The sequence below is a fragment of the Myxine glutinosa genome, chromosome 12, assembly GCF_964187855.1.
Source record: "Myxine glutinosa chromosome 12, kmMyxGlut1.1, whole genome shotgun sequence".
In the NCBI taxonomy this organism is placed as follows: Eukaryota; Metazoa; Chordata; class Myxini; order Myxiniformes; family Myxinidae; genus Myxine; species Myxine glutinosa.
Genome location: NC_136272.1, coordinates 94,547,904 through 94,574,739, shown reverse-complemented (window position 1 = coordinate 94,574,739; position 26,836 = coordinate 94,547,904). Strand labels below are relative to the sequence as shown.

General features: G+C 44.5%; 1 protein-coding gene across 1 annotated transcript in view; it reads left to right on the top strand.

Annotated features, from left to right (window-relative positions):
- LOC137437636 (transforming growth factor-beta-induced protein ig-h3) overlaps nt 1-26,836 on the top strand; it is a 140,903-nt gene that overhangs the window by 12,303 nt on the left and 101,764 nt on the right. The window contains exons 2-4 of the mRNA XM_068132112.2: nt 13,309-13,407; nt 21,336-21,400; nt 21,503-21,660. Of these exons, the coding sequence (XP_067988213.1) occupies nt 13,309-13,407; nt 21,336-21,400; nt 21,503-21,660 (322 nt within the window). The remainder of the gene's footprint in view (nt 1-13,308; nt 13,408-21,335; nt 21,401-21,502; nt 21,661-26,836) is intronic.

The following is a 26,836-nucleotide window of genomic DNA, read 5'->3' as shown; positions in this document are numbered from 1 at the left end:
GAGGGTTTGGGGAGAGGTGGGAGAGGTATAAAACATATGGACACTGCAAGGACTTCCAGGAAATAAGTTGGAATTTCGAAGAAGTGTATCTGGGGTGAATTAGCGGGGGTAGAAAAGATCAAGGTTTTGGATGGGGGAAGATAAGAGATGGTGGTGAACAGCTGTTTCAAAGACCTGGAGGGAGGGTGGGATTGAAGGGAGTGGGGGAGTTTGTTCCAGAGGCAGGAGAAAAGGGGAATGAAAGAGTGAAGGTGAGCAGAGAGCCTAGATTTTGGCAGTTTAACCATAAGAGGGTTGCTGGCAGATCTTGTGCGACCTGTAGGGATATTTGGGGGACAGAGCACACAGAGAGCTGGGTGAGCAAGGCCGGAGAGGAGTCGGGCGAAGACAGAAAGACCACCAACCTGACTGCGGTGAGTGAGTGAAAGGCCCTCGGAGTTAGCTTCATCGCAGGAGATTCCAATGATTCTGAAAGCTTTGGCTTCAACAGCATGAAGCCGAGTTAGTAGGTGTGAGGCAGGAGCACCGGCCCAGAGGGGGGAACAGTATTCCATAGAGCTGCGGATGAAAGCCTTTTATGTGGTGAGGAGCTCAAGTGTGCCAAGGCAGGACTAAAGGATCGACACACACAAGGATCTACACATAATACCCCATTATGTCAAAGTATAAAAAAGATTTATTTATTTATTTTTTTCTTCAAAAAGCTTCAAAAAGCCCCCAGGAATGGTTCAAGACAAAACGCTGGACTGTTCGGAAGTGGCCAGAAATGAGTCGAGATCTAAATCCCATTGAACACCTGTGGGGAGATCTGAAAACAGCAGTTGGGAGAAGGCACCCTTCAAATCTGGGAGAACTGGAGCAGTTTGCACAAGAAGAGTGGGTCAAACTGCAGGAAGAGAGGTGTAGGAAGCTCATTCATGGCTATAGGAAGCGCTTGACTGCAGTTATTTTGTCCAAAGTCTGTGCTCCCAAATATCAAGTCGAGGATGTCAATTATTTTGTTAATGCCATTTCTTTTTATTTTCTGATTTAAAACGATATATTAAGTTCTGAATCAAAAACAAAGGTTCTGTAATATTAACAGTGAAATAAAGAATTGTGGAGACCAAATACTTTTGTCAATTTCAACTTATTTTTAGAGAAACAACAACAACAACAACAGGCATTTTAAGGCCATTTTCCCTGCTCGAGCGGGGGTTAGCCTTGCGGTCCCCATGGCAATCTTCTCAATTTAGAGAAATCATTATTTTTAGAGAAAGTTGTGAGTTATTTGAAAAAAGTGCAAGAGTGCCAATATTTTTGGCCACGACTGTATATTATAAACATATATCAACACGAAGAAGATAATTAATTTAGGATAATTTATTAACACAATTTGCCTTCTCACAATCACAAGAGTGGCACCTTCATGGAACTTACAAGAGACATATCTCATGAGATTGTGAATGGGGAACGAAAGGTAGTTTGGATAATTAATTGTTCTCGCGAGACAGATCTCGCTCCTAGCGACATTGTGAATTGAGTGAAGGGAGAAGTTGGGAAGGTGGTAAAACAGGTTATAATGAGGTAGGAGCAGGTGAAGTTGGTAATGGCATAATATTGAGTGTGGTTGGGGGAGCGGAAAAGTTAAACAATTCCACCATTTTAATGAAGAAATAATGTGTAATGATATAAGAACGCCCTCATGCTTTCAAAAACAGGAAGAAATGGAGAGGGGAGAACAGAGAGTTTGGATATGTGGTGGGCAGAGAGGAGACAGAGTTAGGGGGAAGGGGAGGAGTGAGGGGTTGAGGGCTTGCGATGGGGACGGGATTGGGGCCATAGGGTTGGGGAGGGTAGGTGGGGGTTGAGGACTTGGTTTGGGAAAGGGGTAGGAGGTTAATTTAAACAAGTAACATCTTAAAGAAGCATGTACGTAGCTAGGTAATATTAAATTCCCATGATATATTTTACTCTTCTTTGCATAATGTTGTTGAAGCCACATTTTACATGGGTAACTACGTGGAATTTCGTGGAATTACGTGGAATTTCCGTGGGTAACTGCAAGTATATATATGGTATGTATTATGTAGTGTATAAATAATGTAATATGTATTATGTCGGAATATGTATTATGTAGTGTACAAGTGAATTTTGTTCCATTGAATATGTGGCCACATATTCAATTTATATGCGCGGTAAGGGTGTCTGGTTGGAGGTATGGCGGCAGGAGATGGGGTGCGGGGAAAAAGAAAATGGTTTGAAATTCCAGATAAGGTATTGCCATCGTGCACGAGTCCGTCTGTCCATCCCTCCGTCCAACTCCTATTTCGACTTCTCCGACCAAACCACTGAGCTGATCTGGCTGAAATTTGGCAGCAATGTTCCACTCCTATTTGGCAGCAACGGGGATTGCAAAGCTCTTTTTAAGCAAGACAAAATGGCGGACTTCGTAAATTCCTTCAAAAATCTTCTCCAGACCCACCAGTCAGAATGCAACCAAATTTGGGTTACAAGGGATGTTAAATTGTGGAGGTCATGCCTATCACGTGACCGGAAGTGTGTCATGACTGACAGCTAATTTTTGGGAAAATCACGATAATCACCTAACATCTCATCGAAGTTGATGATGGTGTTTCATGTTGTGACAACTTAAATTCAGAAGGAAAACATTATTATCCTGCTTTAATTTTTGCAATAAAAAGTCTCTTAAAATGTATAAATTTGGATAGGGAGGCCGGGCGGGGTGCCCCTCTCCCCACTCCCCCACCATCACTTCTCCCTCCACCCACACCCCTCCAGACCTCCACCCTCCTCAATCGCTTTGCTCCGCACAAGGATTAATGATAAGTTCACCTACTGTGCACCCTATTTGACACCATGTGATTGATGTGCATGCAAAGAAAAAAGAGGGGTTAAGCAATTATTGGTTCACTTCATTCAGTCTGTCTGTCTGGCTTTCTGTCAACAAAAGTCAATTTATGATCGAGGAGCAACTTCATTACAATTGAATGTCATATTTTAAACACGAATTGGAACATGAATCGGAAAACGAACCCGTAGTTCAGCAGTAGTCCGGCTCTGAATTCGTTCCGATCACATATGCGCAGAGAGGAGTGAGATAATTAGTTTACTCTGTCTGCCTGCCTTGCAGAAATCATTCGAAACAGGAAACTTGCTGTTTTTACTGACGTCATAAACGACACAAACAACAGGCACGTGGAACTGATGTAACGTGTTAAATAAGGTGGTGTAAAAGATATCAACTGCGGTAAATTTCCAGAATTTTTTTTCTACGATCTTTACAATCTTCATTTTATTTCAATTGAATTGTACACTTGAATACTGGAGAACACAAATCGACTTTTTGGCACTTTCTAAACCCTTCAGTTTCACAGTACTTGAACAAAATATTACGGCATTTACGTCGTCACGACCAACCAAATTTGCTGCTCGTAGACCCTGCCCATGTCCTTGTTTCTCAAAGTAGCGCTGGGTAATGTGTCCTCATGAACTCTCTAGTTGATATTTGGTTCAGTTGTAATATTTATAGAATATATGTGTGAGGTGTTAAAGCCCCAGTCATACCGGCCATTTTCAGGCCACGAATCGCCACGACCTAAGATCAGGGCGACATTCTTGGCCAGATCGTATTGGGGTCCTGGCGATTCCTGGATGATCGGGGGTGTACTTGGCAGTTCGGGTCGAGACGGGAAGCCACCCCGACAATTTTGAACTGTTCAAAATTATCGTGGCGATTCGTGGCGTTTTTCAAACTCTTGCTGCTGTCTGGAGGGTGTCGTACGGGCGCGTGTGGGCATCGGGAAAATGGTCGTGGAGTGTCTTGCGGCGGTCGGGAAACTTGGCTGCCACGATTCGCTCCGCATCCAGCAAGCACTGATACGACCGCCGTACGTCCTCACATGGACGCCGTACGACTGCCATCACGATCTTCCAAGAATTGCCCCGATCCGTCCCGACCACGTTCGCGCAGCAGTACGACGACTCACGATCATTGCCGATCTCTCACGAATTAACAAGACTCCGCCAAGACTGCCGTAAGCATGCAGTAAGCACCAGTAGGCGCCAGTACGACCTGTCACAAGACCGGGTATATATAGGCGATCCCCGGCAGCGAAATCATTTCATCTCCTGATTCCAAGCTGGTCACATCGATCACATCCAAGCTGGTCACGGCGGCCGCGTGATTGTGCACGTCTTCCTGGATCCCCTCCCCCTCTTCCTGGCTGGCGGCATCATTGGAAGGCTTGGAGTTGATGATTTATATAAACGATATACAAAAATAACGTGAATTAGCGTCGTCTGAATTTTAAGATCGTAGTTAGGTCGGCGTGATTCTTGGCCGTTCTTATATAGGGCAAGGACGGCCGCCGCGCAGTCGGGCTCGGATGGGTGGGCACGTACGCGTGCGTACTGCAGTCGTAGTGAGGTCGTAGTGCCGTCGTAGTGCGGTCGTAGTGGGATCGGGGTGGATCGGGGCGGATCGGGGCGAAGACGTGTGGGCACGGGCTAGGACTTGTGGAGATATTGCCGCGCACTTGGCGGATCGGGCTTTGTCGGCGCGGCGATCACGGCGCGATCGTACGGGAGTCGTGGCAGGGGTGTTTTGGTATGACTGTGGGAAAATTTACAGCCGATCTTGCCGAAAAGTCGTGTTGGTGTGGGGAATCGCCAGATCGGGGGTGATCGGGGCGATTCGTGGCCACTCAAATCCGGTATGACTGGGGCTTTAAATTTGTGTAAAACGAAAATTTCTGGAAGTTTTTTATTTTAGCAGTTTTAAGAAAACATGACAAGTTCCCTCATCTGACCAATGCTTTTCAATAATAAATTAAGTGAATATGGCTCTATGTTGGTCACTCGTGAATGGCCGGTCATTTTGGCAATACGTGACATAATATATGAATACTGGGTACATTATTTTCCTTTAAAATCCCCAATAAAGATTTACACTATTTTTGCTTCAGAGCTATGGTAGATGATCGATCAATGAAAGGTTTTGTTTGATTAATTATTTTTGCCCATACTTTTAAATGGGATTCTCTACTGATTTACTCTTTATAATTTACTTAATTAAATGAAGTAAATTTTAATTCAGGAAATTATAATTTAAATTTAGTAAGAAATCTTTATTTAGTAAAAATTTTAATTTACTAAATTTTGATTTTAATTAAATTAATTTACTTACTTTAGTAAATTTTAATTTAGTAAATTAATTTTAAATTTAATAGTTAATTTACTTAATTAATTAACTATTAATTAATTAACTATTAATTTACTTAATTAATTAACTATTTACTTAATTTAATAGTTAATTTACTTAATTTAATTAAGTAAATTTTAATTTAATAAATTAATTTACTTAATTTACTTATTTAATGCTCTACTTTGATATTGGAAACAAATCCTTTTTATTCGGTTTCAGTTTTATTAAGTGTACGGGATCCTTTGGCAGTCTGACATTTCATCCGAGATATAAAATTCCATTGCATACTTTATACAGAGGGAGTGGTGGTCGGAGGTGGGGGAGAGAGGAATGGGAGGATGATGCAACATGGTGGGTACTGTTACTGGAAGATAAGGAGGGAGAGATGGTCAAAAATACTGCCATTTTGTGTCTGCAATAAATGGAAGGCACTTGTGCAAATACACTAAAGGTTGTGGTTTACTAGGTTTTGCCATAAAAAGCTGCTCTGTTAGGTTAATAAATATTCAACTGGGCCTACTTAGTGTGTATCAGGATCAATAAACCTGACCTTTCTATGTTGCACACCTTTTTGGCAAAGTTGTTGGTATTTACACCATTCCGCTGACTATGCGGTTTACATGAGAATATATTAAAGGATGAAGGTTCCTCATTCATGTTCATTACCTCTGCCAACGAAGGTGATGGAGGTTATGTTTTCAACCCTGTCTGTTTTTTGTATGTTTGTGAACAGGATATCTCAAAAAGTTGTGGACGGATTCGGACGAAATTTGGTGGAGAGGTTGGGGATGTGACGAGGACGAAATTATTAGATTTCGGTGAAGATCTGAATCCGGATCCAGATCAGGGAATTTTCTTCATTTCTAAGTGATTCTTCAAAATTTAGATATAAGGCTAAAACCGATACATATCAAGATATCTCAAAAAATTGTGGACGGATTTGGACAAAACTTGGTAGACAGGTTGGGTGTGCGATAAGAAAGACTTGATTCAGTTTTGGTAAAGTTCCAGATCCGGATCTAGATACGATTAATTTTTAATTTTTTTTTTTTTTCAAATGATTCTTCACCATTGAGTTATAGAGCCAAAAACTATACATAGCACGATATTTCAATAAGTTATGGAGGAGTTTTCACAAAACTAGGTGGTTGAGTTGGTTAGGTGACGAGAACAAGCTGATGAGATTTTAGTTCAAGTCCGGATCCAGATCCGACCTATCAGTGAGGTACAAAACAAACTGTTCAGCCTGGCAGAGGTATGCTCTCCACGGAGTGCTGTTCTAGTTCAAACTTTGTCTTCATTAAGGCAAAGGATTTGGTGAAAAAGAATCCTCGACACCCCTGAAGCCAAGATGTAGGGTAGTAACCAGGCAATGACAGCGCAACATGCAGCTGTACGATCCTCGCAGGAGGGAGATCAAAATTGGAACAGAAACAAACCCATAGCCTAAGTAGTTTCCAACAACAATGATTTCATGCTTTGAGCCGTCTCACGGACAAAGATAAACAAGTGTTCATAAAACTGCGTCCACTAAAATTGTCAACAAACGTCTCAGCCTTATACAATGTGTCATTTCAGATTCCCCCTGGCCATTCATAATCTTAATCATGTGGTTACAATGGTGTGTGTGTCCATGTGCATCTGTGTGTGTGTGCGCAAGCTCCTGTTGTTGGCTGCCATCTCAACACGTGGGTGGGTTTCATGAGGTGGAACGGAGATATACCAGCTCTCAGAGTATCCACCTCATTTAGCGTATATAGTCAGTATGGAGCGGAAGCTAGTCATGTTATTGTCTTATTATTATTGCCAATTATTATAACTGTTACTTATGTTAGAACAGGTCATTTTAAAGATCAGACCGTGCCTCAATACCTCATCATTCTAAATTCCTGATAATAAAATTGACTTCCGTGAGGGTATCGGGGGAAGGAGAGGGGCAATATCGAAGTCACAAAACCCCTTGGGGAGTGGGGATATTGTTTCGTAATATCATTAATATTATGCTATCATAGATGTTGTTATTACTTTTGTAAAGAGAAGCGGCTTTGGAAAAACTCCTTGGAAGAACTCCACATAAAGCCGCTGTCACACCTTGACGTTTTAGCCAGCGTATGCCGACGTATGAAAAATTTGGCTACGTTAAGAGCACGCTGAAGCACGCTGGCATACGTCGTAGTACGCCGAGCTCGTCGACAAATTTCGTGCATGCACAAAATTTGTCGACGTATGCCAGCGTATGACTCACACCAGCACTCAATTTTGATACGTCGGCATATGCTGGCTAAATCGTCAAGGTGTGACAGGGGCTTTAGCAGCATGAAGGGTCGTGTTATTAACCCTTATGGGATATATAGACTCCGGTAGATCTACGATCAGGTGTGCTCTTCGACATGATAAGCATAGACTGATGTCCGGATTCCTCCAAATTTATTTAAGTTTAGTGTTAAACAGCATTAGCGACTGTTTAAAAAGGTAATCATACGTGTTTGTGGTTTATAATACTTTTACTTCTGGTGGAGGTGCTCCCACGAAAATGGCACGATAAGCTATTTATAAACATTAACACAACGTTGTTCATTGTTAAATTAACATTGTTCAAGGAAGACACCCATTGGGGAGGTGGGATATTATAAGTATTAATATTGTTTTGTAATAACATTCATATTATGCTATTATTATTAGTTTTGTTATTAGAAGCGGTCTTGGAAAAACGCCACAATAAAGCTATCAAAACATGGATATACACCTCAACACGCAACCCCACTGTGGGGAAAACCCCCTAGGGGAGGGGGGCAAATGAATTCGCCACAACCCTCATTGTGTAACCCTTTGTCCTCCTGTCAAGTTTGGTTGAGATGGGATAAGTAACGACGGAATGTATTGCGGTCAAAAATCGTCAGACAGACAGACACCAAGTTGTGTATTTTAGCATGATGATGTATGTGTAATAATGTATGTATAATCACGATTCAAGCATGTATGTGTGTGTGTGTGTGTGTATATGTATAATATGTGTAAATACTGTATGTGTATAATCACGTATGTATAATCGTGTGTGTGTGTGTGTGTGTGTGTGTGTGTGTGTGTGTGTGTGTGTGTGTGTGTGTGTGTGTGTGTGTGTGTGTGTGTGTGTGTGTGTGTGTGTGTGTGTGTGTGTGTGTGTGTGTGTGTTTGTGTGTGTAATATGTATAATCCTGCACAATATGTACGTATATGTGTGTGCACAATCATGTCTCGTAAATGTGTTTGTGTGTGTGCCCGTCTGCTGACACCGGATATCATCTCCACACGCGGGCCCCAACACTGTACGGAGCCTTCCCTGGTCTCAAAACATCCATCTCCACCCCAGTAAGGAACCACGACTCATGGACCAAGCTGTCTCCTCATCCGTGCTTAGTTTCCACCTCCATCCCCAGAGTGGTGACGATGTCCCACGGCACGACCTCCCATGTGACTTTTGTGAGTTCGCCCCATCCCACCTGGGGCACACCCAACAGAGAGGAGATGGCGCAAGCTTCCAGCAGTCATGATCTCTGCATGTGGTCCCACCCATACTCGGGAAGAGGGAGTTGGTGAAGCATACCAACCCTCAGGGCCAGGCAGCGTCACAAACGCATGTCGAATGGCGTGACATGGAACACCATGAATGTGTACCGAAGCGGTCCCCGGTTGTGTCCAACCAGACACAGCTTACAGTATTTCAGTCTTGTGACTTTATTATTCCCCTACCGGTGTACACCGGAGGGGACTATAGGTTTGCACGCCGTCCCTCCATCCGTCAGTCCGTCAGTCCGTCAGTCCGTCAGTCCATCAGTCTGTCAGTCCGTCAGTCTGTTAGTCTGTTAGTCCGTCAGTCTGTCAGTCCGTCAGTCTGTCAGTCCGTCAGTCCGTCAGTCCATCACACAAAGAACAGTTTTCCGGACTTATTTTCTAAACGCTTAATGCTAATGATTTCAAACTTGGCACATGGTTAGCTCATGATAAGTTACAGATCAAGTTCGAACTTCACGACGTTTCGATCATTTTTGACAAAGTTATGGCACTTTGAACTTTGGTAATTCTGATAATTCTGATGATCCTCAACTCAGTGCCATTTTAAGTTTTAATTTCCTTTAAAAACCAATTTCTCTGCAATAATAGGACCGATTGAGATAAAATTTTCACGATATGATGGACTCGGTCTGTAGAATATTTTAATGGTAATTATGACGTCACAGGTCACGTGGTTCGGCCGCCATATTGTTTTTCGTGAAAACACGAAAACCCCTTTTTCTCTGCAACGGCTGAACAGATCGAGGCCAAACTTTGCAGGCAGAATCGCATACCCATGACGAACAAAAAAGTCAGTAAGCATGACGTCATGCGTCACATGGTTTCAGAGTTATGACGTTTTTAAGCATGAACCTTTAAAACCGAGCTCCTCCCTCATTTTTGATCCAATCGAGGGGAAACTTCACAGATCTGTTCAGCACTAAAATGTCCTTTTGGAATTTGCGATAGGGCACGTGGTTTGGCAGATATCGTTAATTAAACGAATTTTTTTTTTTTTTTAATGGATATCTCTTGTTTATTCTCGAGTTCTCCTCAAGCCGCACTGTGCGTCCTCAGCCTCGTCTCGCGAATGTCAACAGCATGACAGCGCGCGCTTCGGGAGGGGCGGAGCCAAGCCGGGCAACATATATATACACATCGATCATTGATTGTGAACCGAAAAATATAATAAATTACTGATGGTTTCAGAGTTATGACGTTTTTAAGCATGAACCTTTAAAACCGAGCCCCTCCCTCATTTTTGATCCAATCGACGGGAAACTTCACAGATCTGTTCAGCATATCAGTCTACTAAAATGTCCTTTTGGAATTTGCGATAGGGCACGTGGTTTGGCAGATATCGTTAATTAAACGAAAAAAAAAATGGATATCTCTTGAATCGCTAGTACCTCAGACCGTGAGTTGGTAATAATTTATATAATTCACACAGTGCAATACGTGCAGGCTGCTCCACGGAGCGACCTTGCAGGCTTATCAACGAGGTGAGGCGTGACACAAATGTGTCTCAGCATACCTCAGATCAAGTTTGAAAACCAGCATCAACCGTGCATAAATTTGCATATTCGATCATTTTTGACAAAGTTATGGCACTTTGAACTTTGGTAGGGGACATGTATTGCAGCGCAAGACTCAGAATGCTTGTTTGATTTATATCTCCTGTGGTGTGTCTGTGTGCCAAGATAAGCACCATAACTACTCAACCTCCCCTACCCCCATCAAAAGTTTTCAACCCCCGCCCCCCACCTCTAAAGTCTCAAACTCCACCTCCCAAATTTGTCCAATTTTTCCCCCTTCTGAACTCAAACTCCCTGCCCTCCCCTCCCACTCGTAAAAGCAAATGGGCATTCTTATATCGATCATTGCATATTTAATATCATGTCACCACAATCACTGAATTTGAAGTTGTCTTACTTGGAACCTCCTAATCATTACTCATCAATAAACAACTATCTCAGTATTCTGGTGTATTTTGTTTCACCGCCAATCTCTGAATAGTGTTTTAAACATGGTTGGTAAAGGTAAAGAAATAAAATAAAACTCACTTTTTATTCCCACCAACCCACTTTTCGTCACTTCTAACTTTCCACGTATGTTTATTTACTTCATATCATATTTGAATTACATGTTCATGCACACGTGAAACATAGTGTTTGTAAATCCTGTATTTGCACACTATTCAGCCTTGAAAACTCAGGCGAAAACCAATTTTTTTTTGTTAAAGATTTAAAATATTATTCATTAATATTTTCTTTCCTTTGCATTATGAAAATTGACCTTTCTTTCATGATAGACGACATATTGTTCAGTTTTTTAATTAACTAAGCAGTCCTCTTGATTGTATGAAAAGTTTTATTTGGGCGGTGTATAATAGACTGCTGCCTTGATCACTCCCGAACAAAACATGCATTACATAATTTACTCATGCATGAGTTGTAATCAAAACGTACCTTTATTTCATAACAGAAGACACATTCAGTCTTCTGAGGCTTAAAAGTAGTATATACACATATATATATATATATATATATATATATATATATATATATATATATATATATATATATATATATATATATATATATATATATATATATATATATATATATATATATATATATATATATATATACATATATACACATATACACATATACATACCCGAGTGTATGTATGTGTATGTATATATATATATATATATAATATGTGTATATGTACTGTATATATAAAATTGGAAAGTTGGAAGAGCCAGAAACAGATAGGTAAGCGCAGAGCCCTTTACACACAGAGTTTGGCCAACTCGGTATTCGGCGCCATGTTGGAGCCCAACGTCAAGTGCGCACGCGCGTGCGTTCAAGCGTGCATGCACAGAGTTACATATTAAGTCTATGCGTGCATGCAACTTTCTGCTATTAGAGACAGGTTTATTTTTATGTTCCCGAGTTTCATTCATTGTTTAGTTACTTGCAAATCCTGTCCCTGTTACACAAATGTACGTACACGGTATTGATTAGATTTGTTGGAATTTCACTGGGCCATTATTTTTCATTCACAGTGTATTAAGCTTGTGTTTTTTTCACATTCAGTCATCCCAAACGAGGGCCGTTGAATTGCTGGGCTTCACTTCTTTCGTTTGAACAATAAAAATCTCCATGCTACATACATTATGTCTATATGGGATGGCATTAATTATTTTTTAATGTTAATTCATTTATATCCCTTTGTGTGTTTAACCCATCAATTGACACCGGACTCCGCATTATGTGGTTTTGACAAATCTTGTAATAACTCGTGATGTAGAATCATAAGAATCTTAGAAGATAGATCAACAGAAAGAGAAAAATATTCTCCACAACTTGAGCCTACATTCACAGTTCAATTTAAAGTTTGCTCACAGGAATAGGGCCTCTTTTGAATGCAAAATGATTGCTAAATCATTAAATTGGCAACAATTTGATAATTGAAAATCACCATTTATAATGGATATTAGCAATGTTTGATCAAAAACTATATGAAAATGTTCATTTTTTCATTTGTAATGGAATACATCACTTTTTGAAGCATCAATATAAGTAAAGAAGAAAATATTTTTGCTCCAACAAAAATATATTTGGTGGCTTTGGTGTCAACAGGTTCAATGACTGACTATGTGTCGTGTTCACTGTGTACTTTCTGCTGGTATATCGGAAGTGATGAAGATTGGTTCAATTCACTAGTCTCCTTATACATGATTAGGTCTCTACCTCATCTATGTACTTGCTCTCTTTGTACTCTTTTTCCTTAAATGCATTCCCCTTTTCCTCTCATTTTTACTCCTCAAAATCTCTTTCTTTCTATTTCCTTACACTCTTCTGTCCTTAATAAGCTTCTCTCTTCCCTATTTCGACACCTTTCCTCCTCCGCTGCCTCCTTTCCCCTCTCTCCCAATTTCATCTTCACTCTTTCTCACTCCCTTGCCTCTCCTCTTCCATAAGGTGAAAGTTGTACATTTACAAGCGATCACGATAAATGTACGGCAGTAGTCAGTAGACCTGTTTAGTTCGATCTTGTAGCTCGCGCGTAGGGCTTTAACATGGCGCCCGTCGTCACGTGATCGCTAAAAACTGAAACCGAGTTGGCCAAACTCTGTGTATAAAGGGCTCTGGGTAAACGTATACATTCGTAATAGCAAACCTCAAAATGGAAGAGAGAGGTAGCTTGATAATATAAAATCTTGTAGAATGACTGCAGCGAATTTGTCATAATATTAAATTAACTTATATCACTTATACAGACTATTAACTTTATTAACTTTATTAACAGAATATTAAATATATATTAACTATTAACTTATACAGATACCACTGTATATTGTTGGGTGCATTTATAATATTTATTTGTGGAGCCAGTGGATCATGGGTATATCTATCAAGTAGATTAAAAAGACAATAATTTAGCCAATTGATTTTAACACCCAAGAGTACAGCACACCAACTATTCAGTAAATGAGTGCTGAAATAACACAAAAGAAAAAATCATTCATTTCTCCATTGTCGCCTCATCTTGCACCATAGGCCCAACCTTTGTGCGGTACATCATGCGGCGGGAAGCGACAAAACATATTACTCATCGTGCCAACTTTGGTATCGGAAGAAGATTTGTAACCGACCAGCGTAAGTACCAGATCCATCATCACATTGTGACCGACCACTAAGTTAGATGGATTATTTACCCAGAATTGCTTTGATTTTTGATAACTTTTAATGTAACATTTTGCTCATAGACTGTGTATGATCAGTATGGATTGTGAATGATGTTAGTAAATGGAGGTCAGTATGGATTTAATGTGTATATACAGGTAGTGGACACAAAAATGTCAAATCACTAAACAGGGCATCGGGCCACCACTTGCGGCCAGTACGACCTTGTATGCGCCGTGGCATAGAATCCACTAGTGTCTGGAATTCTGCAGGAGAGATGCGACACCATTCCTCCACGAGAACGTCAATCAACTCACAGTGGATGTGGAAAACACCGTCTCAGGCGTCGTCCCAGAATATTCCATAAATGCTTGATTGGGTTCAGATCTGGTGACTGAGAAGGCCATGACATATGGATAAACATCCGTGTCATGGTCATCAAACCATTAGGTGACCACACATGCTCTGGGGATGGGGGCATTGGAGGGTCTCCACATGCTGGCTGTCCCAGAGTCTCGGGGAGAGGGTGTCAGGCCGCATGCTCGGGTGGTCACCACATCAGGCGTAAGTTGGCCGTCCGCAGTACCACCACCAAAGCGCGACCCACAACACCTCCCCCTAGTGGTCCTCAATATATGCCATCCCAGGCTTGAGAAACCACCTCGGACCCCCTGGAGGTATTAACCCCCACCAGGGTCCGGTGACCCTGTCGGCCCAAGCCACACGCTCGGGCGGCGCCCCGATGGACAAGGGACGCCACACTCCACCAGACCCCCCGTGGGGCCCAGGTCGTACCACGACACCCATGTCTGGACCCCACGTCCAAATCTCGCCAGCACAGCCCCCCAGCTGGCTGGCGTTCCCAAATTTTTAAAGGGGCAAATTTTGCCCGAGGCCATCACCAATGACCTCCGCTGGTCCAAATCCCGCAGCCCGGGGACCAATTCCAACCAAGGCTGCTGCAAATCCAACTCCCATTTTAATTTTATTTTAGATTTTCTTTTAAAAATTTTGGCTCCAGATGTCCAATCGCCGTAGCTGCAGGTAACAACCTCTATCACAGGTTGTTCTGCCCCTCCTGTCAGCTGGTCCACATTCCCTACGGGGACCAAATCTTCCGAGGCTCGATCTCCCGATCCTCCAAGGTCCAAATCCAGCCCGGAGCCAACACACTCGCCCAACTGGTCATTCAATTTCGGAGCCTCCTTTGCCAAATCGTAGTGTACGGTGAGAGTCCCCTCGGTCACCTCAACCTCCTCCTCGGACCGACTCACCTCATCACCCAGACTCCTTTGGAACTGGTCAACCTTGTCCTCCATGGGACTGTCCCAGGTCCCCAGCCGCTGGATCAAATCATCCTCATTATTCACATCAATAATTTGCGGCCCCCACAGATCATCATCATTACACACCTGGTCCGGTTCCGCCACAAGGACCCCCAATACCTCTACCCCCTGTTGCACTGCACAACCACCCTTGTGCTGCACCATTCCAAATTCACCCCCCTGTTGAGGTGTTGTGACATTCAACCGGTCCCGATAAACCTCCAGGTCATGATGTGGGAAACATTCCCCATTACAATTTTCACATTCCCTATTTCCTTCCCTAACTTCCCCATTTATTTCAATTGCCATTCCCGGCTCCTGGGCCCCAAAGGCACCATTCTTTCGTTCCTCCTCCAACTCACTCGTCCCGGCATCCATTTTGTTAATCATTCGCTTCAAGTCTCCCCTCAATTCCCCTTTCATTCCCTTCATGACATTGCCTATTCCCTTTAATTCATTTTTCATCTCTCCCATCTCTCTACTCATTCCCCTCATTTCGTCCTTCAATTCCGCACTGGTTCGCTCACTGTGCTCGTTTATTCCCTTCATTAGTCTTTCATACATGGCCTGGAAATCCATCGGGGCCGTCCCTGCGGCGGGGGAAGTTCCACCACTATGCTCAACCCCAACTACTTCCGACTCACTCCCAATGCTTCCCCCATCTTCCATCCTTCCTTCCTCCATATTGCCCACCTCCTCCATCCGTAAAGGAGGTCGCTTTCCCGCGCGGCTCTTACAACAGGAATTGAATTAAATTTAATGACGCGCTGTTCGCGTCCCGCGCACCGATCGACTATTCCAATTTATCGCCTCCGACTAAAAAAAATTTGGTTTCCAAATTCTCCACACTCCTTGACACCAAATTTTATTACAGGATTCAATCCCACTCCTGACACCAATTGTCACGCGAACCCTTCGGTTAACACCAGGGCTCGCGGATGGACCAGAACGGATTTACTTGAGGCGACGACCAAACACGGATTCGGCTATAAAACGCAAGAGGAAGAAGGAAAGTGGAAGCTGCGGTAAAAGCGCGTACCTGGGGAAGGCGAACGAACTCAAACGGCACAAGATTTGCAGGGAATGGAAAATAATGCAAGGGTATATTTAATCAAAGGTCGGGACAGGGAAATGCGATACTAAATAAAAGTCCTAAGTTGGGATCCCACACACCTCACTTCAGAAACGAGACACATGAAGGAATTACAAAAAGAATTGTCTCGTCGTGTAATGCAAAATGTTCTGTGGGTGCGGCCTTATCTCATCTGTAGTCTTGTCCGTCCTCGTGCCACGCGGCTCCCTACGTCTGCCTCCGAGCACCAATCCAAAAGCACCACGCATCCAATGCACCAAAAGCACCACACGTCCAACGCAGGCTAGCGAGCTCCACACAAGGTCGGTCTCCAACACGAGGCACAAAGGGACAGGCACAGAGAGATTGCAGGAGGAGAGAACAGCGTTGAGGAGAGGAAGAGAGCCAACAGGAATCCAAGCCAAGCGCAGCGCGAAGCACGATCCAAGCCACGAGGGAAGAGAAGGATCCAAGTCAAGCACGAACCGGGCAAAGAGAGCTATAGCTTCAATGTCGTCTCTGAGAAAAAGCTCCCGAATCGGTGCAGCGCCCCCTTATATCACTTCGCCTGGTGACGTCAGACCGAAGCTTCTCGTCGTTCCCCGAACTTTCCAGCATCTTTCCTCCAATGAATCCCCTCTTCCTCAGTTGCGTCCTCGTGCCTCTGGCGCTGATTGGCTGAGGTTCGCGCCTTCTGCGCCAACCAAACACTCGTTCCGTGTAGTGTGGTGATAGCTCGTGTCACTCTATGGTGCTCGGCCTGCCAGAGGTGTAGCTGGCTGCGGCCCATGCGGCGGTGCCCCAAACTGGCCTCAAGCCTGTTTTCTTCTGAAGTCATTGTCAGGGAAGGGATTTTAATTAATGTGTGCACTACAGGGCCTGTCTAAGTGTCTATATGAGTATGCATTGCCATAAGGGACAAAGGTTTGATTACCAGGTGTGACGCACAGGGGTTTATCTTTAATCCCTAACTATCTAACACTCGAACATCCTGGTATGTTCACAGGTATACATCATAACCTGACAAACCGGACTAAACACACAGAACTTATTACAGGTAGATTCCCTATCGCGACAGACGAAGCATGTTACCTATTCATACCTACCTGACTCTCGATATTGCTCTACCCTACCGACATACACATACACACACACACACACACACACACACACACACAGTAACATGTAATTAATGGACCAAACGGTCTCTTTCTGTCTCTATTCATTCTTGTATTTATCCTACACTAACCTTGGATGAAGGAACAGCAGTCTTTTACCATACCACAGGGGGATAATTATCTCAAAGACAGGAAGTTGTGAGCCCAAACCGCATGTGAATCTCGCCATGTTTGGCTCTGCTTCATGGGAGCCGATTAGAATCCACTTGGAGCAGAAGTTGTCACGCACGTGTTGGGCCATCTGCCTTCTTGACGCAAGAGTCCGAGGCAGTTGCATTCAAGGGGTAGATTTGTCAGCACCATCCCTGTTTTAGTATTTTATTAATCGAAGGACAATGTGCCAGAGAAATCGCAATGTTGTGATTGCAAGATCCAAATGACGAAGCAAGACTGCTGAATATTTGCCAGAATGCAAAAAGGTGGATATACATAAACAAGTGTGAAAAACAAAAATTCCATTCAAAATCACAGGCCAGGTATATGGCCATGTTTCCATTTTTATATGTATTAAATATATGTAATGTACAGGCAAGGTGATTCATCGGTTTGTTCCGTCCCTCAGATGGACATTACATTGAGTGTCCTGTCTGTAGACATTAGTCGGTGGATGTTAAAATTCCCACGGTCTTCTTCGTGAAGAGCAGGCGAGTTATCGCCAGCACCATGAACAAAAACACAAATTCCTGCCCTGACTTCCTGTGTCGTTGTGGCCTGGGATTGACCAGGATTGTAATCATAGCCACAGAAACTGCCTCAGCAACGCCCATGATTTGTATCGAGCCTGCACTATGAATCGAGAATATAAGACCCGTCACTTCCGCTGGTGGGAATACTAATCTCATACGTAGAGATTTACGTATGCACGTGAGAGGCATTTTTGAGGTCACGTGTCTCCTCCTCTCCATGAAGCACCACGACACATCATTCCACCACCTCACGTATGGAGAATAGTGCAGAAGGGAAGAGGGGAATTCTGCCATTTTTGCTCACATAATAAATAGATGGTACTGTGTTTTGACCGACAGGTTTGAAGAGAAAATGAATAAAAATTAAATTTCACCCTTTAAAAATCGTGTGAATAAATTATTTAAATATCAGCTGCTTTTTTGTTCGTAGCCTATTCTCACCTGTGCTGCACATAGAGCTTCTTGCTTTGTGATGCTTTAAAGGGTGATGTATAATAATCAGAAAAACCGTTTGATCAGGGGATATATTACTGCTATATGAATGAAATGAAAAAGTTGAAGAAAAACAAAAGGGGGGTGGGTGGGGGCGAGTGAGGCCTGCGTTTCCGTTGCCTGGAATAAAGATGGTGCTTGATGCTCTCAATGTGTCCGCATCTTTATAACAAATACATTACAAGACTCATGAAGATGATGAAGAAGGAAGAGTTTTAATGTAAATTGAAACAGGCCCATCTATCCTCACCTTATAGTCAGCGCCCTTAGGGATATTTTGGTTCAAATTCTTCCAAAAGCATCAAATTTGGTGCAGATGTTGCCCATGCCATACTCTTTCGATTTTTGACGGGTGCCAAGGGCGGTATGATCGGGGACCATACCGGTCCATCCCGCCATGTCACCTGACCTATGACGTCATAATTAGGATATGCATCCAATCACATGGCGTACTATAAGTGGTCAAAGTTCAAAATGAATCGATCGAAAAATGAAGGCAGGGATCCATTTTTAAGGTTTTCATAAAATCCAATATGGCCGCCAGGTCACATGACCTATGACGTCATATTTATGACATGTATACAATCATGTATACATGAACCCGGATCATGATCGCACAAAAATTAAACACAAGGATATGGCATACAGTTCATCAAACATCAAAATCCGTACCTTTGTAATTAGACTGATGAACTGCATATGCCTGAAAATTAGGAAATAGACATGTAAATATTTCCTCTAATTGTCAAAAACAAGGTCAGAGTTCGATTACCCAACCCAGAAACATAAAATGGTGAACCTCGCGTAAATCTTGACAAAAACTCAAAAACCGACATGTTTGACTCAAAAATGACCTTTAAGATGACCTTGAGGGTTGACCTTGACCTCGAATCATCAAAATAACATCATAATTGGATTCCTCGACCTGGAAAACCCCTGAAAAGTGGTATCATACATGATTCCAACCCTTTTGGTTATTTAACTGATTTTCCTCTAATCCGGGTGGCGGCCATTTAGTATTTCGCCAATATGGGCCCCCCTGGGGGGGGGGCGCCCGTCTTGGCGCCCGTCAAAAATCGAAAGAGTATGGCATGGGCAACATCTGGGCCAAATTTGGTGCTTTTGGAAGAATTTGAACCAAACGGCCACAAAATATCCCGAAGGGCCCTGACTATTACTGAACTATCATACTGTTTGCAGATTGCCTAGCATCTGATTGATAAAAAGATGGCGATCAGACTTGATGGCGAGCATTCGTATGACGTATACATCATCTATGGGTGGACGGACGGACGCATGCACGCACATTATATTATAGATGCTCTTTAGTCTATACCAGAGGTTGGTGTTGCCAGAGCAGTTTCTATGGCTGGGGTTACAATACTGGACGGGTCGCCGTTCTGACATAGGAGGTTTTGGCAGGAATTTGTGATTTGTTCAGGGTGCCGGCGATAACTCACCTATGCTTCATGACGGACGCCAAGGGATCTTTAACAGCCACCAACAAACGCTAGCAGACAGGACGCCCATTTTAACGTCCGTCTGAGGGACACGCTGACGCCTCGGCCCTGCCTGCGAAACAACAAGATGGTAGTTTATAGCTGGGCCGAGATCATACCCAGGCTAGATATCTTAGAGATGAGTCCGGTGGGATTTAATGGAGAATAATTGCAGGTCATGTGCAAACATCTGGGTCATCCATTTATTATGTCCACACCAATCGCGAACTAAAATGAGAAAATGCAAATTGAGGAAAGGAAGAGAAGGCCGATGATAAGTCAGAGAAAGGAAGGTAGGAGTGTGAGAAGAGTGTGTGGAGCAAAGGGAAGGAATATTGAGAGGAGGAATAAGAAAGAATTGGAGCATAAATGGAACACTTTGAGTGAGAAAAAGAGCTTGGGGGATGGAGGAAGGTCGAAATTCTGCCATATTTACGTACGTAATAAATAAATACCTCCTGTCTTGTCCGTCTCGTCAAAAACAATCTGTTGTATTAAAACATCATGAGTGGAGAACCAAAAGGATTTGAGGCACCGAAATGTGTCGGATTTCAAAAAGAAGAAGATCTTGCTCATGATGAAAACTGTCAGACTTCAAAATGGATGCCCGAAAGGTTAAACGCTTTATAATGTTGCCAAATTTTTCAAGAGGAAGAGGAAATAAATCATTGAATATCTGCAAAGAAAATCCTCAGTTCCGTTTTCCCATAATCCTCAAAAATGATATCATCATGTTTTTAACAGCAAGTCCATCAATCTGGAAACCACATGGATGGATGGAATAGCTTTAATATAATAGGCCCACCAGGCGTGAGCAAGCACGATATATGGTGGACATCAAGAACTAATGCACTATTGCTCTAAAAATATGTTGGAAACAAATTGCACACGCACTCACCTGTGAGCTGTTCGACCTTGGTTCTCAACCGAGCTATAGGAACGGCCATCTTGGTGTTTCGGGGGGCAGGAAGAGAAACATCAACGTGTCCCGTCCATCGTCCCGTTTGGCAGCACTAGTGGACGTTAAAGATCCCACGATGTCTTTCGCCAAGAGCGGGCGAATTATTGCCGGCACTCTGCACAAAATCCAAAATCCCGCCCTTGATGATTGCTGGGAAGGCAATGGCAAACCCCATAGTGGGAGCCTAATTGGGGAGCATGAATTCCTTTGGCAGCAACAACGCTCTGTAAAGGATATGGCTGACGACATTTTTTTTTTTTTTTTTTGTATACAAGATCGAGGCTCATGTAAGAGCTAAAACGTTGCTCAGAACTTGTCGGCACTTTGTTAGAGAAAACAATCGAATTTTAAGGTTTTAAAATGGCGGGTGAGGTAGTTTTGCCGGAAGTACCAGGCCTGAGTCCTAATTCGGAAGCAAGATCGAACACTGGTACTGATAGTCGAGGTGTACGAGGCTTTTTAAAGGTTAAATGAATCATTTAACAAGGATGAAAATACTAAAAAGAAGTACTAAAAGCATAAAAAAACAAGTGAATAACATGTAAAAGTAATTATATTTCCATGGTGTGCCGTTAAAAGTACCGGTATGTTGTATAAATATTTTGCCAAAAATGAAAAGGCGTCAACTGCCATCCATGGGTAAGGTGATGTGTCAGGGCCAATGTCTCTTCCTGTTCTCCATTTGCAGGGCAGTGACGTACGAGTGTTGTCCTGGCTTTCTATCCGTGGATGGGGAGAAAGGATGTTCAGCAGGTACAGATAGCAATCCTATCTCGCTTTGAAAACGTGTGACGTCACACCGATAAATGACGTCCGAGACCATTTTCATGTCATGTTGTCTCTTCTGTCCCTCAGCCCTGCCCCTCACAACAGTCTACCGGACCTTGGAAAATGTCAACGCCAAAGAAACCAAGACGAGGATCGATCGGACAGATCTAGTGGACGACTTGAATGAGCCCGACGTCTTCACATTATTTGCCCCGACGAACTCGGCTTGGAATAGATTGACCCAGGTGACCCTGTTAATATGCTGTGGCCATGTCTGTATATTTTTAGGTCCCCCCCCCCCCCCCCCCCAAAAAAAAATCTGGAGCAAAGAATAAGACAGGTCTTCGCCAAGTGAAGCAAAATAGGACACCACCCATAAAACTTTCCCATCGTCGAATGCTTTCCTTGGCTGATGCCAAAGTTACAAATGGGCCAGGCTGGTTCTTCTTAAAGCATGCTGCCCTCCTCTCACGCCCTTTGGCTGTTTTCACAGATTCTGAGCATAGATCCCGAAATAATTCTTCCCTCTTCAGAGGAGCGTTGAAATCAAAGCACGATAGCTCGAAGCTGAGAGGAGTCGTTTCCTTGAAACCCAAAAGATGCCTATAAGTTGTATCTTGTTTAGACTGGAGGGGCAGTAATTCTGCCTCCGGATTCTTATAAAGCCGCAAAGATGTCCAAACATCCTTGATGTCCTAGAAGTACAATAGTTCACAATTCAACTTCAAAAACGAATTTAATATAGACTAGCCGAAACCCGTGGAACATCCACGGAAGGGAGGATGTGGTGTATGGACAGAGTGTACCATTATGGATGGCATAGGGGCTTTGCTTGTCCGAGTAAGAGTTAGGAAGAAAGATGAGAATGAAGAGTGCGTATATGAACAACGTATTTATTGCAATCTACTTAAATGACAACGCTCCGATATACTTTTGAAAAATGAATGGATTCGTTATAGGAAACGGCATAGCACCACTCTGGGATTGTCCACTCAGTGGACGGCTTGCTGTCGCCTTCGACTGTCCAATCAGCGGACGGCTTGCTTCGCCTTCACCTAGCAGACGCCAATACGGTGGCGTCGTAAGATGGCGTCGTATCGGCAGTTAATCGGATGCTTTTGGGCCCCAACGTCGGCTAATTCAGATTTTTCGAGTATGGCTGTACGTGATAAACAAAGAGCGCGGTTCGTAGATCGTAAATCCATTAGTGCCGTGGGCATCGGGTCACTGGGTGCGGCGTAAAAGGGATAACAAAGTCGAGTCCTTACGCTATTATTATATAGATGTTATTTTGCATTAGCCTCATGCCGGTATCTTTGGGAAGTAAATGTATCGCCATAAGAGATATAGCTGGGAGGGATAGAATAGTACGAACAAAAAGGTTGAGTACTCGAGGAGTTGTACAAGTGTGAACACAACAGAAGTTGATTGAGGTGACAGGTGCTGACTGGATGTTGTTACCACCCATGAGGATAGATTAAACTTAACTAAAGTTTACTGTTACCTCCGATACTTAAACCGCCAACAAAGATGGGTGGAAGTTGTTTTCACCCCTGTCTATCTGTCTGTCTGTCTGTTTGTTGTTTGTTTGTGAACAGGACATCTCAAAAAGTTGTGGATGGATTTGGACGAAATTTGGTGGAGAGCTTGGGTATTTGACAAGGACGAAAGGATTAGATTTTGGTGAAGATCCGGATCTGAACTGACGATTTTTAAAGTGATTCTTCACTATTGAGAAATAGGGCAGAAAAACGATAGCATAATATCTCAAAAAGTTATGGACGGATTCAGAGAAAACCTGATGGACAGGTTGGGTGTGTGACAAAGTCAAATAGTTTTGATTTTGGTAAAAATCTGAATCCGGATCCTGATACGAGAATCTATTTTTTAAGTGATAGGGCCAAAAACAACATATAGCATGATATTTCAATAATTACTCCCGCCAGTGAGTAATGCATTCGATCGTGTGCGTGTGTGTTCGTGTGTTTGTGAACAAGATATCTGGAAAAGTTCTGAACGGATTTGGATGAAAGTTGGTGGGATGATTGCCCTTGGGATAAGGAAGAAATGATTAGTTTTTGGTGAAGCTCAGGATATTATTCTGGATCCAGGAATTTTTTGAAGGATTTTTTTACCATTGGAAGATAGGGCTCATTTTTTTAAAAACATGATCTTCTATATATTCTATATTTAACATTGTGATATGAAAATAGTTTTCATATTTGTTGTAAATGTAGTTTAAACTCGTGGTTATGCGTTAGAGCGGTGTAAATTTAGTTAGCAGCGTCGTCTCCAAGGTTCTTTTTTTTTTTTTCTAATAAAGACATATTCTATCATTTTAAAACCACCAAAGTGTCTATTAGGTTCCCCCGTTTCATAAAATGTATAGTTTGATACGTATAATGCTTTAAAACTGTTTTTTTTTTTTTTTTTTTTTTACCTCAGAAGAGATCAACATTTACCTCAGCGAATGTCAATCGCGGTGTCAGTATTTGATGAACTTATAAAGACGTAGGTGACTTATAAGTGTGACCAGCATGTGAACGGGATTCTTCCCAGAAGAATGAGTGTCGCATTAGCTTGTACGACTTAAAATGAGCGAGGTTTGTTTTGACGTTTGGGCCAGTTTTACATGTTGTATCCCTAAGGAATGAAACGAACGTTTTCCTGGCTTACAATTTTATTTGAAGTCACACATGCCTCAAAATACACTCACTTATATAGAATTGAACGCTGAATCCGAAAATGTAAGTGAAATTGCCTTGTTTTTTTTAAACATTATCTTCTATATATTCTAAATATATATCTGTGCAGTGTCTCCTGTTCAAAATCCTGTCTTCTAAGTTTCAGCTTCCGGTTCCTCGGGCGAGTGAAGCGTACTTCGAGCTCTCCACGGCATCAAAGTTTAAGTGTTTTCCCATTCTTGTCTTTGTCAAATTTCCACTGGTTATTTTGCTCTGTACGTGTTATTGTGTGTTTCTGGTTGGTATTGGTTTGTAATTCGTACAAACTTGTGTGTAGTTAATCGTTTTCTGGGTCGTACTCGTACCTCGTGCGCGGCCTGGTAACTTGGGGCTTCCCTCCCCCCGTCGGTGTTTTGTCGATTTGGGTTCTTTCCTTCGCTGTATTGCTTGTCTCTTTTATTTTATTTTCTCCCCCTCACCTCACCTCCCTAGACAAATAATTCTATTGTAGCGGTTACCGCTGGATGCACACAATCGCCTTGCACCGGCCAGAACACGGCCAGACGCGCCTCTCCCAGGCATGCCCGGACTCACTGTTCCCGGGCACGCCCGAACCTCCCGGGCACGCCCGGTCTCGTCTTTCCCGGGCTCGCCCAGAGCGTCCGGGCATGCCCGTTATCGCCTTTCCAGGGCTCGCCCAGAGCGTCCGGGCATGCCCGCTATCGCCTTTCCAGGGCTCGCCCAGAGCGTCCGGGCATGCCTGCTATCACCTTTCCAGTGTTCGTCCAGAGCGCCCGGGCACGCCCAGCCTCGACTTGCCAGGCCGCAGCCAAACACGCCCGGGCAGGTCCAGACTCGCCTTTCCAAGGCTCGCCCTTGATACCCGGGCATGCCCAGTATAGCTTTTGCCAGGCAAACTTCCCGACATAAATGTGTATATATATTGCTGCCCGATAAACGGGCTTGTCAGAATACCTGAGCTGTTTTGTTTCAAAAAAGCAACTCGGACAAATTCCGTCTTTGGTCGCGTCAATTCTTTCAACTCGCGTTGGAGCGCAGTTCCTTCTTTGGTGACCTACCGACATGGATACGGCAGTGACGCTTAAACTGCCTACCTTCTGGGAGGCTCACGCGGCTGTTTGGTTCGCTCAGGCGGACTCTCAGTTCGCCCTGCGAGGCATCACCGTGGACGACACCCGCTTCCACCATGTTGTGGCGGCGCTCGGTTCCGCCACCGTGGCCCACGCCTTGAGCCTCCTCCAGCACCCGCCGGCTGCTGACAAATACGACGCGCTGAAGACACTCCTCCTCGACGCTTTCGCCCTCTCACCGGCAGCACGCGCACGGCGCCTGCTTGACCTGCCTGAGCTCGGCGACACGCGCCCGTCCGAGCGCATGGACTATATGCTCTCGTTGCTCGGTGAGCACTCTCCGGATTTTCTGTTCCGCGAGCTGTTCCTTCGCCAGCTGCCTCACCCGGTACGCCTCGCCCTGGCTGGCACGTTGATCACGGATTCCCGCGCCCTCGCCAGGGAAGCCGATAAGATCTCCTCGGCGGGCCAGCACTTCGGCGCGGTTACCTGGAGCCCGCCGCCGTCCGAGGCGACGCCCACGACGCCCGAGCGCCCTGCGCGGTTGGAGGCCGAACTGCCGGTGCAACTGGCGGCCGCCACGCCGCACCGCCCGCTTCCGACACGACGGCCGGGGCCTCCACCTGACCGGGCGTGGTGTTATTACCACGCCAGGTTCGGACACAAGGCTCGGACGTGCCGGCCCCCGTGCACTTTTGGCAGGTCGGGAAACGGCCGGGCCGGCGTTCATTCCCAGCCATGAGCGCCGGCCACTCGGGCAACTTGCTGTTTATTCGGGACAAAGCGTCTGGGCGGCGTTTCCTGTGCGACACCGGCGCCCAACTGAGCGTCATACCCGCCTCCGAGCAGGACAGGCTGGACGCAGTTTGCGGCCCCTCTTTGGTCGCTGCTAATGGCTCGGCCATACGCACTTTCGGCCCACGCGTCGTCACCCTCTGCTTCGGCAGCCAGCGCTTTCAATGGACTTTTGTTACCGCCAGCGTCCCCGTGGCTTTGCTGGGCGCTGACTTCCTCTGCGCGCACGGGCTGCTGGTCGACGTCAAACGACGTCGCCTTGTCCACGCCGAGACCTTCAGCTCCCTGGCGTGCACAATGAGCAGCTCCGCGCCGACCGAACTGGCGTGCACCCTCCCGGCAACGAATGAGTTCGCTCGCCTGCTCGTGGAATTCCCGGCCCTCACGCGGCCGACGTTTTCGGCCGTCGCGGTGCGGCACGGGATCGAGCACCACATACCCACTACGGGCCCGCCGGTCTACGCCAGGGTCCGCCGCCTCGACCCAGCCAAGCTCGCCGTGGCGAAGGCCGAATTCGACGCGTTGGAGCACCTCGGCATCGTGCGGCGCTCCGATAGCGCGTGGGCCTCGCCACTGCACATCGTGCCAAAGCCGGGGGGTGGGTGGCGCCCGTGTGGCGACTACCGCCGTCTCAATGACGCTACCACCCCCGACAGGTACCCGATCCCGCATATTCAGGACTTTTCCGCCCGTTTGGCGGGACGGGTCATCTTTTCGAAAATTGACCTGATACGGGGCTACCACCAGGTACCTGTCCGGGCGGCCGACGTCCCGAAGACGGCCGTCATTACGCCGTTCGGCCTGTTCGAATTTTTGCGGATGCCGTTTGGCCTCAAGAACGCGGCCCAGGC